Genomic DNA, 18,121 nt, shown 5'->3' with positions numbered 1-18,121 from the left:
CCTTAGCCACTCCTCTAACGGCACGAGCTGGAAAATCAAACTTTTCCCGAACCCTGTGGGGAGGAGGGCCACAACATCCAACAAAACTCAGCAAAGATTGTTCTTGCTCGGGCTTTAACTTCTGGATATTCGGCAGCGTTGCCACAACGGACCGAATGGCTTCGCTCGCATCTTTCTCTGCTGCCATTACGGAACTACAACTTTAGCGCAAAGCCTCAATGTCATCGTTCTCAGCCATTCCCTCTGTTCGCTGATTGGACCGCCAAAAATTGGGCTGGAGAAAACCCAAGAATATACCGCAAACCCAGACGTAGTACTGAAGGGAAATGAAAATTGAGCGTAAGTACGTAGGAGGGCGGAGCCAGGCTACTGTCGAACCCCCGGTGGACAAAAAAAGGGTGAGAATCAATGCAGCAGAATCAGAGCTATCATCTTTTTTATTCCACACATTCTTCTTCCTTGTCAATTTGGCGCCTACATTACCCACAATGCAACCCAACCGCTGACAGTTCAGTCAGATATTCCAGTTTGCTATGCTTTGCTAGCGGCTAATGTAGCCCTGAGCTGCTAGCTTTAAGCAGAGATGAGGAGCGGGCTAAAGAGGTCTGGTAAGCTCACTTCTTTCTAACTACACAAGCCCACATTCTTTTCATTTTCAAACTTGTAGTCTTCGGATCTAACCGACCGATTGAGGCAATTTATCAGACTTTGCACAGCTCCTTGCACAAAAGGCTTCATACAACTTTTTTCACACATAAAGTAGTACTCCTCGAGACCTGTAAACAGACTTTGATGTGGAAAATCAGTGGTTCCCCTTTAATCCTTTATTTTATCAGCAATTTTTTTAAAGCACCAAAATTGGAGATAGATTATTTTCATTGGACAGCGATGAGGCAACAATGAATTATTCACATTTTAGCAGTAGAAGGATGAGTAGCAGTATTAGAGTGCTAGCAGCAGCAGAAGTAGCAAAATGTTGTTATTGTTTTGGTTGAAAGATCCCTGCCAGACATGTTTTAGGACACTAAAATACAATGCTTGTGTGTGTGCACTCTGAGCTACACCCAAAGTATTCCATGCAGACAGTAAACAACATCTATCCCACGATACTCACTGAGTCACTGAAATGTTCCACGTATCTAACAAACACTTGAATTTACTAAAGTGAGCAGAATATATCCTGATACTCTCATTAGCTGTTGAGATGTGTTGTAACAACTGTCCTGGAGAGGTGTAAGAATTATATTTTTGGTCAAAATGTGAGGAAATCACATAAACTATTGTCTTTCTTCTAATCTCTATAGAAAATGTATGTAATTGGACTGCAATAAAGGCCTGATTTTGCTTTGTGTTTAGTCTATTTAGTACTTTAGTATTACAATGGGACTGATTTTAGCATGACACCACCCAGCAGTGTGGAAGCTTCATTACCATACCTCACTGCCATTATGTTAAACGCTCTCAGATGGTGGCACAGACACACACACAACTAGCTAACACAATAATCAGTGCCTGTAGGCCTGTGCTAAGTAAGTGTGTCAATATGTGTGTGTGTGTGTGTGTGTGTGTGTGTGTGTGTGTATACAAATGTGTTTGTACAAGGGTACATGTGGAGGTGGAATGAGTGCATCATCAGGGGACTACAAGCAAATTTACCCACAAGGTTTTTGTAACAGGACAAGCATCTGTTGGCTGTGTTATCCTGGGAACAGTCCTAAACCTGCCGCTCCTTCATGCAACCTCCCCCACCACCACCCCTGTGTCACACTGCAGCGTGGAAAATACAATACAACTGCTTACTCTCTAAGAGACAGGTTGGATAAGGGCAGGCATCAGAAAGATGAATGATAAATGGTCACAGTATCTGAATGACTTCCTGAATTTGGACATTTGTTGGCCAGATCTCACCAGAAAAGTTGACTAATTCACAAATGATCTTACAAAGCTTTAGAATAACTCAACAGCTACATATGTATGCTTTCTTGATGTGTTGTACTTTGTTATATAAGGTTGTTTTTCGAGCGCTTCCTATTTATATTTTGCAGGAGTTTTGAAGCATTATCTGAAAACAATGGCTCTGATCTCAACACACCTTGTTGTGGGTTGTTTGTAACAGCTATGTAGACATTTTGAGTTTATACCCCTGTTGCCTTCATTTTTCTTTGCTTTGTGTAGGAGTCATCTCCTGCACAATATGTGGAGTCATTCCTGTGCTAGGCCCTCCCTCTTTAGACAGCTCATGTTTTCCAGCAGCAACACATCTGTAAACACCCTAAAATGTTGTTGTCAAGATTAGGATTGAGTGTGTTGTGTTAGTCATCTCACCTTTCCAGCAGCATCAGGCTCAGCTCTCTTCTGTAGGAGGAGGCTGGCCACCTCCATCTTGCCGTACTTTGCTGCCACGTGCAGGGGACTGAACCCTTTCTGCTGAATACAAAATAAAATACATCAACAAAATGAAAGATGGAGAGAATAGAAAGAGGAAGAGAGACGGGTATTTAAACAGGAAGTGAATGTTTGCGTTGTTTTAGGTCAGTCCTCACTGGCCTGGGATCAAGCGCTTCTTCTTCTTCAACAACATAGTTTCTCACATAACTCATCTGAATGATTAAGTTCGGTATCCATTTCTACTTAAAAACTTAGGAAATAAACGACTTGTACACGTAATGTGTCTGTAGCAGAACAACTGAAACATGAACTTACTGTAACAAATATTTAGTTTTTACTCAAACTGACAAAATGTGATGTTTTTCAATCCATTCAAGGCCCATTTAGTTCATTCAAAATAGACTGTTTCATCCCAAAATTAAAATGTCTGTTAGCTACAAGTTCTTTACATGAAGGTTTTGTCTTTGGAGACATTTGACACATGACCTTATCGTTCAAATGCATTGTCAAACTAAAATATCTGTTGTAGAAGTTCAACATTGTGAAGTTTTTAAGTTCAAATAGATTTTTAACTAATACATTCACCTAATTAAAACTTATGATGACCTTTAAAGGAGTATTTTCTCCTTGACTAATTTAGTTATAACAACAATGTATGTGATACCCTGAGAAACTAAACCAATGGCCTTTATTTCCTCATGTATTCCAGATCTATAAATGGTTGTTGTATTATGTGACCATGTTAATCTTGGCTTCCTTCCTGTGTGTATGTGAAGATATTTAAAGACATTAGGTCATATTTTCCTGAGAAATGTGGGACTCTAACAGATTCCCATTCCACGCTCTGAAACACATGACCTCATTTGTGTGATTGGTTAGTATTCATACAGTTTATACAGTAAAATGTCATTTTAGATAAGACAGGTTCCTGGATAGAGGTTAGTTTTAAACCTTTTAAAATGTAGGCACTTTAACGTTACATTTGTTTCATAAACATCACATATGGGTCAATTCATGGTTTCCATCCCACAATTCCTCTGTTCCCAAATTCATGTGACATCATTTCGTTGAACAGCTGACTCAGGTGATGTCCCCAAAGATGCTGCGTGTGTGTGAGAGAGAGAGATAGAGAGAGAGAGAGAGAGAGAGAGAGAGAGAGCGAGAGAGAGAGAGAGAGAGCACTGGCACCATGGGGTTTACCCTTCATTAATCAGTTTCACTGACAGAGGCCACCTTCAAAGACAGCCCCCAGGATTAAATACAATCACACACATGCACCAACCAATTCCATAAAGTCTATTCTAAATCTCTTTTTGACCTTGATCCGTGCAATTAGTCATATGTGAAACCACCACCACACAAAATTGACATCATCCGTCTATGATCGACCCTCCTGAGGTAAAAAGTATTGTCTTAAATTACTGGGCCAACTCCCAATGACCTAAATGTGAACACTGCAAAATGCATGTGACTCCTCTATGTGACAAAACTTAACGTGCTTGAGCCTTGTAGGCTGGTCATAGGCACAGGTTATTGGTCTTATAACTTGGGACTATGAATTATTTTGTTGTGATGAAAGAATATATTCAGCAACAACAAACTCTGACTAATAAACATTATAAGGCAAGCACCGTGGATGCTATTATTACTTTATTGATATCCCACATATCAATAAAGTTGTTCAGTCCTGCTTCCTCCATATCAGAACCATCTCCAAAATCAAAAACATACAGACACAGCACGACCTTGAAAAAGTAGTCCATGCACTCATATTCCACCCTCGACTCCCCTAGACTATTGCAACTCTCTTTTAACTGACATCAACTACAAATCACTGTCCCGCCTCCAGCTGGTTCAGAACTCAGCAGCCAGGCTTCTCACCAGTTTTAACAGACAGCATCACATCACTCCTATCCTAGCTTCACTTTACTGGCTCCCGGTCCGTTTTAGAATTGATTTTAAGATTTTACTGATTACTTTGAAAGCTCGTCAGGGTCCAGCCCCTGATTATATCACTGAAATGCTGACATCATACGAGCCTGTCTTATATCCTCGGGCTGGGCTCTTCTAACCGTTCTAAGGTCGAGGTTAAAAACCAGAGGTGATCGTGCATTCGAGCGCCTCGGCTTTGGAACGACCTGCTCGAGGAGATAGGATTTGCTGAATCAGTGACTTCTTTTAAATCAGTTCTTAAAACACACTTTTATAGAGTTGCTTTTATGTGTTGCCATCTTTTTAATGTCTTTCTCGTTGTCATTATGTCCTTTAGAGCTGCCCCATCTTTCCTTTTTCACTATTACAATGTTGTGTATTTATGGGTTTGTGTGTTGATTTGATGTGTATATATGTGTATTGATTTGTCTGTCCTTTATTTCCACTGTCAAAGCACTGTGTAAACCTTTGTTTTTGAAGGTGCTATACAAATAAAGTTACTATTAGAAACTAGTGCCTACTAGTGGAAATACATGGTACTGAAATAATGAAGATAGCTTGTTTTGTGATGCTTGGTTCTTCAGATATATGTTTATGGAAGAAATAGAGACATTCAACTCCATGAATTCATGCACTGAAATAAGATCCTCTATCAGACCCACCTTAGTCGAGGAGGAGAGAGAGGCTCCGTTCTCCAGCAGCATGGCAGCAACATCTTGGTGTCCTTCGCGGGCAGCCAGGTGAAGGGGTGTGTAGCCTGAGGTGGTGGCAGCATTGGCAGAGGCGCCGCACTGCAGCAGCTGTTGGACTATGTCGACTTTCCCCAGACGACTGGAGATGTGCAACGCTGTCTGGTCATCCTGGAGAGAAGGAGAAAGTGACTTTTGGCCCAGTATTTTATCATTGTTCTTTTTTTTTCTCCCAGGCACAGTGATTGATAATGGGGGTCAGTGTTCTAACCTTGGACTTGGTCTCCACCTTGGCTCCGTTCTTGAGCAGGTATCGGACTACGTCTGCCTGGCCTGCTCTGGCTGCCATGTGGAGAGATGTCTCTCCTCGCTGGAAGGCACACAGAAACGGTTGTCAATGGGAGCTTTTCATTTACAGTGATGTGGGATTTAAACACTGAACAGAAATTTGTATTTGATGTACCAGTGCATTATACATTATTCACTCACTACATTGGTCGTATTGGGTGATGCTCCGTGGTGTGTCAGTGCATGGACTATGTTCTCATGGCCCATGAAGGCTGCCACATGGATAGGCGTCAGGCCAGACTGCAGACAAACAAGTCCAGACAAAGACAAGCACTATTAAAGCAAGTCACAATGTATAATATGGTAGAGCTCAGAGTAGTTAAAAGTCAGTGCAGTTTAATGAAACCACTTCTGGTGTTAGTGTTAAAAGGTACAGTCAAGCAGAAAAGAGTGCTCAGTACCTCAGTGACAGCCTGGATAGACGCTCCATGTTTTAGCAACAGCTCCATTACTTTGACTCTGTTCTTCTTGCAGGCAATGTGAAGTGGAGTGAAACCATTCTGCACACAGAAAGAAAGAAAATAAAAACTCAGTGTAAAGCCCACACTCATCAACGTAAGGGAGTAAGGGAACTCCACAGTCGTAAGACATCGATCTGTGTCTGCTATTATTTGGCTGATAAGAGGAAGCAAATGATCTGCCAGGAAGTAAAGAGGTGGTACAGAAAATGTCAGTTGCAAACCACAAGGGTGACAAGAAACCTTTTCTCTCGCAATTCCTCTATTTCTTCTTAAATCCTGACTTTTAGAAAAATCCCTTTTTTTCCCATCAGCGTCAGTTTCAAATCTACACTTCAGAATTCATCATTCCCAGTTCTCTGTTTTTCTTCTCTTCTGCTTTATGTATCATTTTTTTTTGTCACTTTCTGGAGAACGTTGTACCCCTTAGTATCTCATTCCCCAACTCATCAGTGCAGCAAAAGCCTATTGGCTGGCTCATTTTGCACCACCTTAATGAAACAAGTTCCTCCATAACACAAAACCGCACAATGCAATTGTAAAATAGCATTTTCTTTGCAGATTTCTTCTATAAATTTCAATCATTATTCCTCTAGTCTTTATGACTATCCATCCCTGTCCACCCCTTTATCCCTACCAGAGCCTTGGCGTTCGGGTTAGCCTTCTTGTCCACGATGAGCTTGGCCACCTTGTAGTGACCACAGTGGGCAGCAACGTGCAGCGCCGTCAGGTAGTCGTTGGTGACATCGTCCACCGGCACGTCGTGCTGGAGCAGGAGCTGGACGCAGTTCAGGTGGTCCCCCTGGGTGGCCATGTGAAGCGGTGATAGCCCGTTCTACAGTTAGGGGGAGAGAGGGAAAGCCAGAGAGAGGGGGAGAGAAAGAGAGAGGCAGACAGAGAGCGAGACAAAGAGAGACAAACACACACGCAGACGGACACATAGACAGATGGACAGATAGACACAGTAAGTTAGGGCGTGGCCATGCGCTGCACAGAAAGACTGTGAAGGAAGTTGCTGAGAAGGTTACGGAAGCATTGTTATAACGAGGACATTACAACAATGTCTATTTTGTTACACTGATCGTCCAGCGTGGTCAAACTGTAGGGCTACGCAGCGGAGACAGGCTGTTTTCTGGAGAGGTCGCACACACGTTATGGAGACAATGCGACAACACTACAGCAACAACAACAGACCTGCTATCTGATTGGTTAACAGATTTCAAATAGCTCTATGGGCTTAGGATAGCTAGTTAATAAAACACTTATGTATTACAATGTTATAAACAATGTCTACCCTATTTCAAGTGAAATGTGATCTATTTCATTGTATTCTATAACATTCAGTGAAACACAATGTATGTGACCTTTCCTATTCTGAGCTAAGCAGCGTCTCCTGAATTGATCTTCCCAGTAGCTACCTTGGTCTTGGACAGGAAAGGAGCTCCTCGGTCTAGTAGGATTTCTACCACCTGCTCGTGACCGCTTCTCGCCCCACAGTGCAGAGGTGTCAGACCATCCTAAAAAAGAAGAAAGACAGCAAAGGTGTTGATAAATGACAGGAGACACAAAAAATCCTCATCCCTGTCTTTTCTACAATTTGTTTAAAACTGCATGTGGTTCTCAGCAAAATGAGTAAAGAACATACTTTGCATATTTTATATGGTTTATAAAACCTTTTCATTTTAAAACTTGTTCCATATTTGGTTCCACAATTGGTAAGTTTTTTTTACAACTCTAACAAAGTAGAGATACTGACACTGAAAAGATGAAAAGGTCAAATCCGGATGAGGAAACAAACACAACAGACCTACTGTATGAGTTTTTTTCCACCACAAACTTTACATTTAAGTGATCAGGTAGTCTATATCCACGATGTTTCACTTCCGGGATTGCTCCGTTGCCGATGGAAATTCCGCCGGATTTCACTCATTTAGTGCGGATACCCGTTACCTTGGGCTTTCTTTGTGTTGGAATTTTAAACTCTGGACAGTTTAGCTGGCATGATTTCATAATAATCTGTTGGTATGTAAACGTGTTTGTTTGAAGAGAGAACATGCAGACATTTGCAACTCTTCAGCCTCTAACACTTTCAAGATTCAAGATTGAAAATCTTTTATTAATCCCACAATGGGGAAATTCACACTTGGACTATGGTTAACCGCTTAGCGCTACCCAAGACGATTGTGATTGGTTTAAAGAAATGCCAATAAACCAGAGCATGTTTTTCTCCCATCCCAGAATGCTGTGTGGACTCACCAGACCCCCCTTTGCAGCGCTGTGGAGGAGGGTCTGGCATGGCATGGGAGACTAGTGATCAGGACACTTATGCATACTAAGGAATAGGCACCATTTTCACATGTGTGTGGAAGATGGAAAGGTCTGCCTGATAAACTTCAGCTGTTTTTTTTATACAAAAACCAAAGCAACCAGGGTGGAAAATTAGGTCTATCGGCATCCAACAAACTATATCAATCAGCCTCATGTGTTTTTGAATGTCTTACAGTTTTGGGAGGAGAATTGGATCCACGGTCTCACCTTGGTCTTTGCATCAATTTTGGACCCTCTGTCCAGCAACAACTTGACCATGTTGCTGTTGCCCCTTTTTGAAGCCACATGAAGCGGTGTGATGTCATTCTAAACAACAAAGAGGAAACTGGTGTCATGATTCAGCTGTCAAATTAGATGCAATTGTTAGTTAATTACACTAAATGATGAACTGGAATTAAAAAAGTCTACAATTATAATTAATTAAATTTAATTAATTCATTATATATATATACACATATATATATATATATATATATATAGAAAGAATAAAAAATATATATAACATGTAATCTTGTATATTGTAAATACATGCTCTTATTTCTAGTTCTAATATAAACCCTGCACTCTCCTTATTATGGGTGCATAGTCTTTTATTATCAAGCCCAATCCCTTGTTTATCTAATCTATCTCCACTGCTGTAGCATGACTCTTTAGACCTAACCTGTAATCAGTGTCAAACAGCAGCACAAACACCAGCACTCCTTCACACACTAGCTGATATAATTACAGGCCACTGTTGGTTAGCTAATGTCTAATGTGGAAACAAAACCACACAATGGCACTCACTCTTGCATTACATTGTAAATATCACAGTAAAATAAATAGTAATTCCACTCTTCTTATTATGTCAAAACATTTATTTAAGTAAGAGTGCAGCCTTGTGAAGTGATGCACCTATTATGAACACTGAGAGGCATATCAGCTAGTTTAACAGTTATACTGCTGTGTACTTCATCTAAAGGACATACGGGGATTTGTTTGCCATTGCCCACTTAAAATAACTGATAATGATGCCTCTTGCTAGCTGGCATTGTTTACAGTGTGTAACTTTAAGAATGCACAAACAGTGAGCTGCAGACCGATGGGAGTGAGCTTCAAGTCCATCCGAATTAAAGAAGTCCTCTAAGGTACCCCATGCTTTATTCACTAAACTTTTTTTGGGACTTTTTTCCCTTTACTTCAGAGTGACAGTAAAGGTGGGAGAGAGATGACACGCAGCAAAGGGCCACAGGTCGGATTTCAACCCGGCCCGCTGCAAAGGCCTCAGCCTACATGGGGCACACACGCTTACTGGGTGAGCTAGAGGTCGCCCCTCACTAAACATTTTTAACTATCTTGCTTTCATCAGGGTGCTGTCTAACGGTTATATACAGTTCATTAGTCAATCAAGTGATTTATAGATTACCATAGATACATCATCTCATTTTTTTAATACAAAGCAGCAAATTCTGTACTCTTTCAACCTCTTTCATTATACTCAAATCTCGTCTATGTCATTACATTTATGAATAATGCTGAACTAATTCCAAAACCAATCCGAGGTTGATTCAACACATCCATCCTTGAACAAATTTCTTTATATAATCCATAATCCAAATATAATCCAATGCAGAGTCTACTTCCTCATTCAACCCTCTCAGGGTTAACTTGTCCAATTAAAAAATTCTCGTCCCTCTTAAGGAGCAATGTCTCTAAATATCCCCCTGTATTTGACAGGCTAAACCAAACCACTGTTTCGCAGCTGTGTAGGATCATTGTGTTGAGCATGATTTAGCATTATACTGTACTATCTACACCTCCACTCTTGTTTACATTGAATGTGGGTAATATCCCTCCCAAACAGCAGAGGGCAGAATAAACTCACCCGAGCCATGAAGTCCACAGCAGCTCCTCTGTTCAGCAGAAGCGTGGCCACGTTAATGTTGCCATAGTGAGCCGCAATGTGGAGGGGGGTGAAACCACTCTGAGGATTGCAGAAAGGCGTACAACACACACATGCAAACAGACAAGCACACACATTACATTACAAACTATGCAATACGCCACACATGTACAGTACATACCTGGAGCTTTATAGCAGCCTTTACACGGGCCTATGGTTGACGTACAGACGAGGACACACTCTACTACACACAGTTACACTAACACCTGACTTTCCTCACATTGGCAGAGGAAGTCCTTTTATCGAAGCATCAAACATGGGACAAATGGTATGCTGACAACTAGAGGGGTTTTAGATTCAGTATACCATATGGGCTTCTATGTGCTTTCATGATATTGAAATACAACTCATCACACTGGGAAAAGTAAATTTAAACTATATAAGCCTGAGTGGTAATATAAAACTCCAGTTTTGACAGATGTTATTTACTGGTAATCTATATCATCTCATGTACAACCTCCTGCTACTTTGAGTGTCCTGCAAATGAACCTAATGCCCATTTGTTAACATCTTAAATGAAAGTAAGTTCCCAGCAAAAACCCCTGGCTTAGTGAGCAGCAGCTGTCAAAGCAACAGAAGGACACTGGAAATAATCTGTCCAATGAGTGAATGAATCTCACATTAAGCTAGCCAATCATTGGAAACCCAATTTCGAATAACCAATAATCCAACAGAGAGCAGGTGTCTCAGACATGTGTATCCCCTCTGCTGATATCTGGTGTCTCAAAAATCCCGACCAAAAAAACTTACGACTATGGATAATTTCAAAATATATTTTTATACTTAAAATCATATTAGGAAAGTGAGGTAAGTAAGAAAAATTAACCACAAAAATCTGTCTTTATATAGTCAATCTGTGGAGAAAAATCTGTAATTACTATTACCACGATGCAGGAGCCTCAGATCAACAAAACCAATTTTGGATGAATCATACCAGATACTGTAAGTGACCAGCCTGCAAAAGCCAGAAACAATGCCAACCAAAACAGGCACACACAGGAGGTGGTCACCTGACTTTGGTGTGACGAAGGGGCCCTTGTTACCATAGAAGCAGTGTCGAGGTAGCTTGTTGTTTTGGTCCCATGCAAAATGCTTTAGGTGCAAGGGTTGAGGATTAGAAGTACTACAATCAATAGTAGTAGTAGTTGTAGTAGTAGTAGGGAACTAATTAGACTAGCTGTCTGTTGCTAGAAGGCTGGGTTTCTTTACAGCTTTATGGGGATTTGGTTGCCATGCAGGTTATGGAAAAACCTCTGCTTTTCAATGAATCAATGAATGATAACCACTTTTCATGCTAACACTGGTTATCATGTTAATCAGTTTCATGGGAGGACTCTTGATAGGACACATTAGGTCAACATTTTGTCAACAGTCACAATGAATTTTTCAAAAATAACAGCCGAAGCTTTGGACACCATGAAACCATTAGAATCAAGGAAAACCTTGACACCCAAGCCTCCAGCCTCAGGATGTACTAATTAACAGTATTAGTGAAACATGCTATTACTCTGACTTTATCTATGACTAGAGATATCCACTACATGAATGAAGGGATGGAGAGGAAGATGAGACTGAGTTACAATGGGAAAGGGAAAGTGACAAAGGGCTGCAGAAACACTATTGCATCAAGTCAGGGGCACTGAAGTGTTTGGTTGGTTGGTTTTTCAGAGTTTTTATGAGCTGCGATGGAGAGACTAGGTAATGTACAGAGTAGAGGTGTACCTCTGTTGTTCTATTCACCATCATCTAAAGTCAGCCAAGAGAGGAGAGAACGAGCAGTTAGTGAGCAAAAAACAGAAAAGGGCCTCCACTGACATGACGTGGAAGAGCAGAGAAAGAGAAGGAGCTCAGTGCAAAAAAATATATGGCAACAAAGTTCTGTTGTTATTTACGATCGAGATAGATACGATTTTAAATTTGAGAAAAATATTCTCAAACTAAAATCCTCTACACAGTGACTTTTGTCCTGTCCAATGTGATTAAATATACATAAAAAATGTACGTCTGCTTCTTTCCCCTTTCTGTCAAAAAAGAACATCAAAAGCAAATTCAACCAAGAAAAAAATAAGAGAACTCTGATATAGAAAACCAAAGGTATCAATAATCAAAGAAACAATTAAACAATAAAAGAATCAAGGAGTTAAAAAACAAAAACAAAGCAGCCAACTGAAGATCCAGCACCTGAGTCTGGCTGCATCAGCGTCGTCACTCACCTTGGACTCAACGTCTGCATTGTGGTCGTTCTGTAGGAGCAGGGCCGCGGCCTTGGTGTCATCCTTGCGGGCAGCGATGTGCAGGGCAGGTAGGCGTACCTTGCCCTTTGTATCGTTCTCCAGTAGCAGGGAGACCACCTGGTCATGGCCCTGCTGGAGGGCCACCGCAAGAGGAGTGAAGCCATCCTGCGTATGAGGAGAGAGGAGGTGTCACTGAGATCTGGAGGGGCGCATTAATGCATTACTAGTGACATAGCTGATTTGAGATGGTAGGTGTGACTGGATGCATGATATGAGCAGGTTAAGAGCAGGGCTATGGAGAGATGGTGCTCCCTTATTACATCTAGCTGAATTAATATTGTGCTGCAGGCAGAGAGGAAAGCAATGCAAGACCCCTGAGTCCTATAGAAGTTTAAAAAAGGAAGGTCGAATGCAGGTGATATTAATAATAAAAAAAAAATCTGCTTTGTAGTGTCCACATGGTACTTTAGTTTGAGAACTAGATAAACTTAATTTGTTTATGTATAAATGTCAATGAACTGTCACTTAAAAATCTAAATTGATGGGAAACATGAGGGCAATGGTAATATGTTTCATACTCCTGCAAACTGCAAACATTTTGTTTTAGCGTGATAATATTTCCTGAAACAAGCTAGAGATGACCTTATGAGTGTACCTGGAGGTTACATTTTTATAATTATGTTTCCACAATCTTATCTCTTGTTTAAGTTTCATATGGTTCTTTGGGAGCTCTGAGGAAAAAGAATAATCTGGAAACTTAAAATAGAAAATTTGGGAGTTCAAGCTTTAGACTGTCTGACCTGCTTGGAGCATTTAGGACAGTAAATCATAACTTGTCAAAAAGATGTATTGATAATTGTACACTTTCTGTATATTCTCAAGCCTTGCCACCATATAGGACACTCCTGTAAGTTACATATTGAGATGAGGGGGTGGAGAAGGCTCATGCCTATCTCCTATACACATTACTCTTATGATGCATAATTCAGCTGAAAGCTCCCTGCCCCAACAGTGCGTTTCTGCATACTTCAATGTGTGTGTGTTTGTGTACGTCCACATGTGCCTGCATTTATATATCATGTTCACAAGATCGCTGTGCAGATCCGTGTGTGTGCACATGTGCAAACATTTTCCATGTGGTGCGTGTATGTGCATGTCCTGAAGGGCATCCCATGTTCAACCATGTAGCCCATAGGTGTAAGCCAGTGGTCTGCAGACGGGCTTGGGCATTCCATTAGCCCCATCAGCTATTTATCTCTGTATGTGCACATGCTTGTGTGTGTATACGTGTGGTGACTGGTAAGTATGTGTGTGTATGGGTTCCACAGGCTGAGCAACGTAAATCAGAGCAGTAAGAGCAGCAGCAGCCGTGGAGGAGAGGCAGCGAGCGGAGCAGACCTCATCTGTGACCCACTCAAGGTTACTCTGCCTCCACCACCATACACTACCAATCAATGAAGCTCTGCCTAGTCCCTCGTGAGGAGATAAGGAGGGAGGGAGAAGGGGAAGAGGAGGATGGTGAAAAGACAGAGAGGTAGACAGAGTGAGAATGTGAGACAGAAAGGACACAGAGACAGGAAAGTAAAGAGAAGACAGAGAGATGAAGAAACAGACGGAGACACAGATACAGAGTGAGTGAGGTCGGGATGATAAAAGAAGGGGGGAGGAAACAGGGGAGGAGAGGAGATGAAGGTGGTTAGTACAAGAGATGTGAAGACCGTACATGACCGTGGCAGAGAAAATGCATGGAGACATACTGTAACGGTATGACTGTAAAGAGGTGGACACAGGACTGGTATACATACACACACACACACACACACACACACACACACACACACACACACACACACACACACACACACACACACATACAGACAAACAAACAAACACATGTACAGTACCTCAGTGGCCATACTCTGGCTGGCGTTGTTCTCCAGAAGGAACCGTACCACCTCCAGGTGATTCTCCTGGGCGGCCATGTACAGAGGAGTGAAGCCATTCTACACACAACATGGACCAAAACACACATGCACATTTACAAACACGCCTAGATTTAAATTTGTTGCCACTTATGCTACAAATGGATAGATTTTTCCTTGTTGTCAGTTCATTTAGATGTGATTTTGGGAGTTGGGTTTTTCATTATTGGTGCACGGCAGACTTTTAACTTTAACTTTATTTTGTATATAAACCGCATCATACAAATACAATTAATGTTATATCAAATGTCCCAAATATGCTTTAAATTATGACACTTATACTATGAAATGAGATAAATGTGATTGACAATCTTGAGATTTCATTGACAAAACAAAATGTTCAGGAAGTCTGTAAGGCTTCTGTGCTGCTGTTACATCTTTATTGACAGTTTCCCGGTTTGATAAGACCAGGGAGAAAGAAGGTGCTTGAACTCTTTCTCACCTTGATCTGATAGACTTACTGTAAATGTAAAATGCAAGGAAATCACTTTTCCTGGAGAGGCCTAGTTGGCTCGATGCCAGATTCTGTCAGTGAGGATCTTTCCACTAAGTGATTCCCCTCAGTGTCACTGACTTCATGATACAGTATCATCCAAACAAATAGTAGTAATTACATTTAGGTTGTTTCAGGCTCTAAATGTAGACCAACAGGACCTTACTATTATGTTGACTGTGTGTGTGTGTGTGTGTGTGTGTGTGTGTGTGTGTGTGTGTGTGTGTGTGTGTGTTTGTGTGTGTGTTGAGTATATCCCACCTGAGATTGTGCATTGACATTGGCTCCATTTGTGACCAGCTCTTTAACGACTTCCGTTTGGCCAGCCAGCGAGGCTATGTGCAGAGCAGTGTTTCCTTTCTAGATTACATGGAACAACCACAGGAATGTGTATTAAGCTCGGCCCCATCTGTCCCACCGTATTGCTTGTGTGTGCGTGTGTGAGCCTCTGCCATAAATAAAACTACAGGAGGCGGTTTATGAACTGGTACAGGTCCCTGTGAAGGCAGAGTCGACCCCCAGCCTTTCTCCTGGCCACGTGATACAGGGCCCTGTTATTTGCGGCTGTTGCACAATAGTGATCATCTGTCACATGTACTGTATACTGTAGCAAGGAAATCAGATAGCCATGTCTGCTGAGGTACAAGCAGATTACTAGAGACAGAAAAGACTGGTTGGTATATAATGTAGCTGAAGACAAGAGCATGTTTGCTTTACTGAGCTTAAAGGCTTTTTTGGAGTACAAAACAGTAAGACTAATTATATTATTAGTTTATAATCTGAACCCTTAATGGAAACATGGCTAATTTATTATGGTTGGCAGGCTATCTCACTGATTATGTTCTATTATAGATACTTAATATTGGTTTGTTCCCTTTTCTTTGGAAAAACAGATATGTTCATAGAAATGTAAATGCTTCTACATGTTGAACACAGATCCATCATCATCAACGTAGTACAAGCTTTAGTTGAAAGCGGTGTTGAATCAACTTTAATGTCATTTTTGAACAGCAGTATACAGCACTTGAGTAAAAGACTACGCCACCGATTTCATCCACAACTTAATTTTCAATGTCAAAAACTGCTGCCTAAATTACCCACAATGCAAGTGGACCGCCAACAGTTTGGTCAGAGATTCAGTTGTGTTATACAGCTAATGTAGCCTCAAGCAGAGATGAGGAACGGGCTACAGAGGTCTCACCTCTTTCTAACTCCGCACCCAAAGCTTTTTCTCATTTTCAAACTAGTAGTTTTCAGCCCCAACCCCTGTAAGGGTAGTCAAACATGGTGTTACTGGTTTAACAGTGAAAAAGTCATCAGTGACTTTGGCCCAAACAACCCTGAACACCTCTCTATGACTTGTGTGCTGTACTAAAAACCATAGCACTCCTTTCCGTGGAAAAAAAACATTGTCACTGAACATAATCCAGGAAAAAATTACATTTCCCTTAAATGTATTTGGCAAAACAAATTAGTTGTAAATCAAAAATAATTTCTAGCAGACTGGGTTGCACCATGAACACCACTACAGCCTAAACTAAACATTGGAAGCTTCAAAAGTACAATCCAGTAAAACACCACAAACAGAAAGTTAAATCAGCATCTCTCTGACAGTCTCAACATTGTAAGCTTCACAAGAGTACCATTTGTTACAGACCTGCTAAGGGGCTAATGAACCGCGGACAAGGCCTCTAGTTTAATTCTCCCACAACAAGAGCAGCACAACATTAGACGGGCGGATATACAATTAACTTTAGCATTAAACACCAACACAGCCTAAATGAAACACTCTGTGTTACTAAATCTAGGTATCCATGATAGCACTGCCTCCTTGATTGTCTCCATTGGCTGCATAAAGTAGAATTTGATTGGCGTTAGAGCGCAGACAGTGGATTCCCAAGATCTCAAGCTAATCCCTCAGTGCCCTCAGGGTCACAATAGAGAGAGGCTTTAATTGGGGAGATTTTCTCCTTGATCTTGAATATTTCATTGTGTCCTCTGTTTATGTCAGCACTAGGCATGTGGCCTGCGGCAGAGAGGCTGAACCAGACGACTAAATGGGAGGAAAAGCCTTCTGGGCTCTGGGCATTTTGAATAATGTTTTCAATGGCTTCCCCTCTCAACTCCTTTTAGCATCAGAGTAAAGATGCTTCAAAGGAAGAGACTCCCTGATGAATAATACTAAATGATATAATATTGTACAATTCATAAAATATAACACTTGCTTTTGCCCACCTTGTTCTTTATTACATATATTTCAAATTAATTCATTATACTATTGAAATTATACTAAACTCCTTTTGCTTCATTTGACTTTTGTTTTTTTCTTGCTTAATTCTCTCACTTTTTCCAGCAGCATTCCCCACAGGTATCATTAAATATTGATCCATAAAAACCCCAAACGAAGGCACAGTTACAGTAGTGTAGCTGCATCCTGTTTAATCTTAAAGTGCAGTCATGTTTTGTGCTGGATCCAAATATAGTCCATTGTAACATCAGCTGACCTGCATAGGTGACGGGCTGGGCCTTACCTTTGTGGCTGCATCCACGGCGGCTTCAAGCTTCAGCAGCTCAGCAACAACCTCTACATGTCCCTCCTTAGAGGCTAGATGGAGAGCGTTCAGACCATTCTAAGAAAGAAACATAGTTAGTCTGTGTAGCTCATGCAGTAGGAGATACACCATGAGATAATGTTTAATTGTGCTTAAAGGATGGGTTAAAATCATAAAATATTTAATTTCGGAGGATGATCCTGCTTGCTCAGTTGAGCCCTTGAGCCCTGAATTTGAAATCCAGCTGATGTAGCAGTATGGTGATAGCATGTTTTTGTGTGTAGAAAAGAATAACTTCTATTCTTCTATGAAGTATTCTTCTTCAACCCAAAGGAGGACAGACACTCGCAAGAACATTTTAGTTTCTTAATAAGAGTCTCAGAAAACATACCTGATTGCAAATGTTAATCTCAACCCCAGACTTGAGGTAATCAAGGACCTTTTCAAGGTTCCCTGCCCGGGCAGCTCGCAGGTAACTGGCATTGCTGTCAGACTGGAGAGGAGAAACAGACAAGAGAGGCAGACAAGAGAGAGAGAAAGAGTAAGGAGGTGAGTATATCAAGTCTGACTCTGTCTGCCTGCTCTGCCAACATGCTTATCTGCATCAAACTGTTACAATCAGGCACACAGGAGAAGAACAGCACATACAAATGCCAAAATATTACTTTACCAGGTAGAACTCTGTCATAATGTCTCAGACATCCACAAAACATCTTAACATGGGAAAGAACAAAGTCAATATCCACACACACAGTAGGTCCATCGTCCCATTAAA

The 18,121-nt window shown here is 41.1% G+C and overlaps 1 protein-coding gene across 19 annotated transcripts in view; it reads right to left on the bottom strand.

The window, feature by feature from the left end:
• LOC144532420 (uncharacterized) overlaps positions 1–18,121 on the bottom strand; it is a 132,468-nt gene that overhangs the window by 48,031 nt on the left and 66,316 nt on the right. For 11 of the 19 annotated variants that reach the window (XM_078273165.1, XM_078273170.1, XM_078273150.1 and 8 more), the window contains exons 2-15: positions 17,738–17,839; positions 17,326–17,424; positions 15,056–15,154; positions 14,224–14,322; positions 12,299–12,484; positions 10,008–10,106; positions 8,351–8,449; positions 7,234–7,332; positions 6,453–6,650; positions 5,759–5,857; positions 5,499–5,597; positions 5,281–5,379; positions 4,983–5,180; positions 2,326–2,427 (exon numbers count right to left, since the gene is read on the bottom strand). In XM_078273165.1, coding sequence (XP_078129291.1) covers positions 2,326–2,427; positions 4,983–5,180; positions 5,281–5,379; positions 5,499–5,597; positions 5,759–5,857; positions 6,453–6,650; positions 7,234–7,332; positions 8,351–8,449; positions 10,008–10,106; positions 12,299–12,484; positions 14,224–14,322; positions 15,056–15,154; positions 17,326–17,424; positions 17,738–17,839 — 1,677 coding nt within the window. The remainder of the gene's footprint in view (positions 1–2,325; positions 2,428–4,982; positions 5,181–5,280; positions 5,380–5,498; positions 5,598–5,758; positions 5,858–6,452; positions 6,651–7,233; positions 7,333–8,350; positions 8,450–10,007; positions 10,107–12,298; positions 12,485–14,223; positions 14,323–15,055; positions 15,155–17,325; positions 17,425–17,737; positions 17,840–18,121) is intronic. The other 8 variants (XM_078273156.1, XM_078273153.1, XM_078273161.1 and 5 more) reach the window with 1 other exon arrangement.

Source organism: Sander vitreus, chromosome 17 (genome assembly GCF_031162955.1).
Source record: "Sander vitreus isolate 19-12246 chromosome 17, sanVit1, whole genome shotgun sequence".
NCBI lineage: Eukaryota > Metazoa > Chordata > Actinopteri > Perciformes > Percidae > Sander > Sander vitreus.
This window is presented reverse-complemented; position numbering and strand designations above follow the sequence as displayed.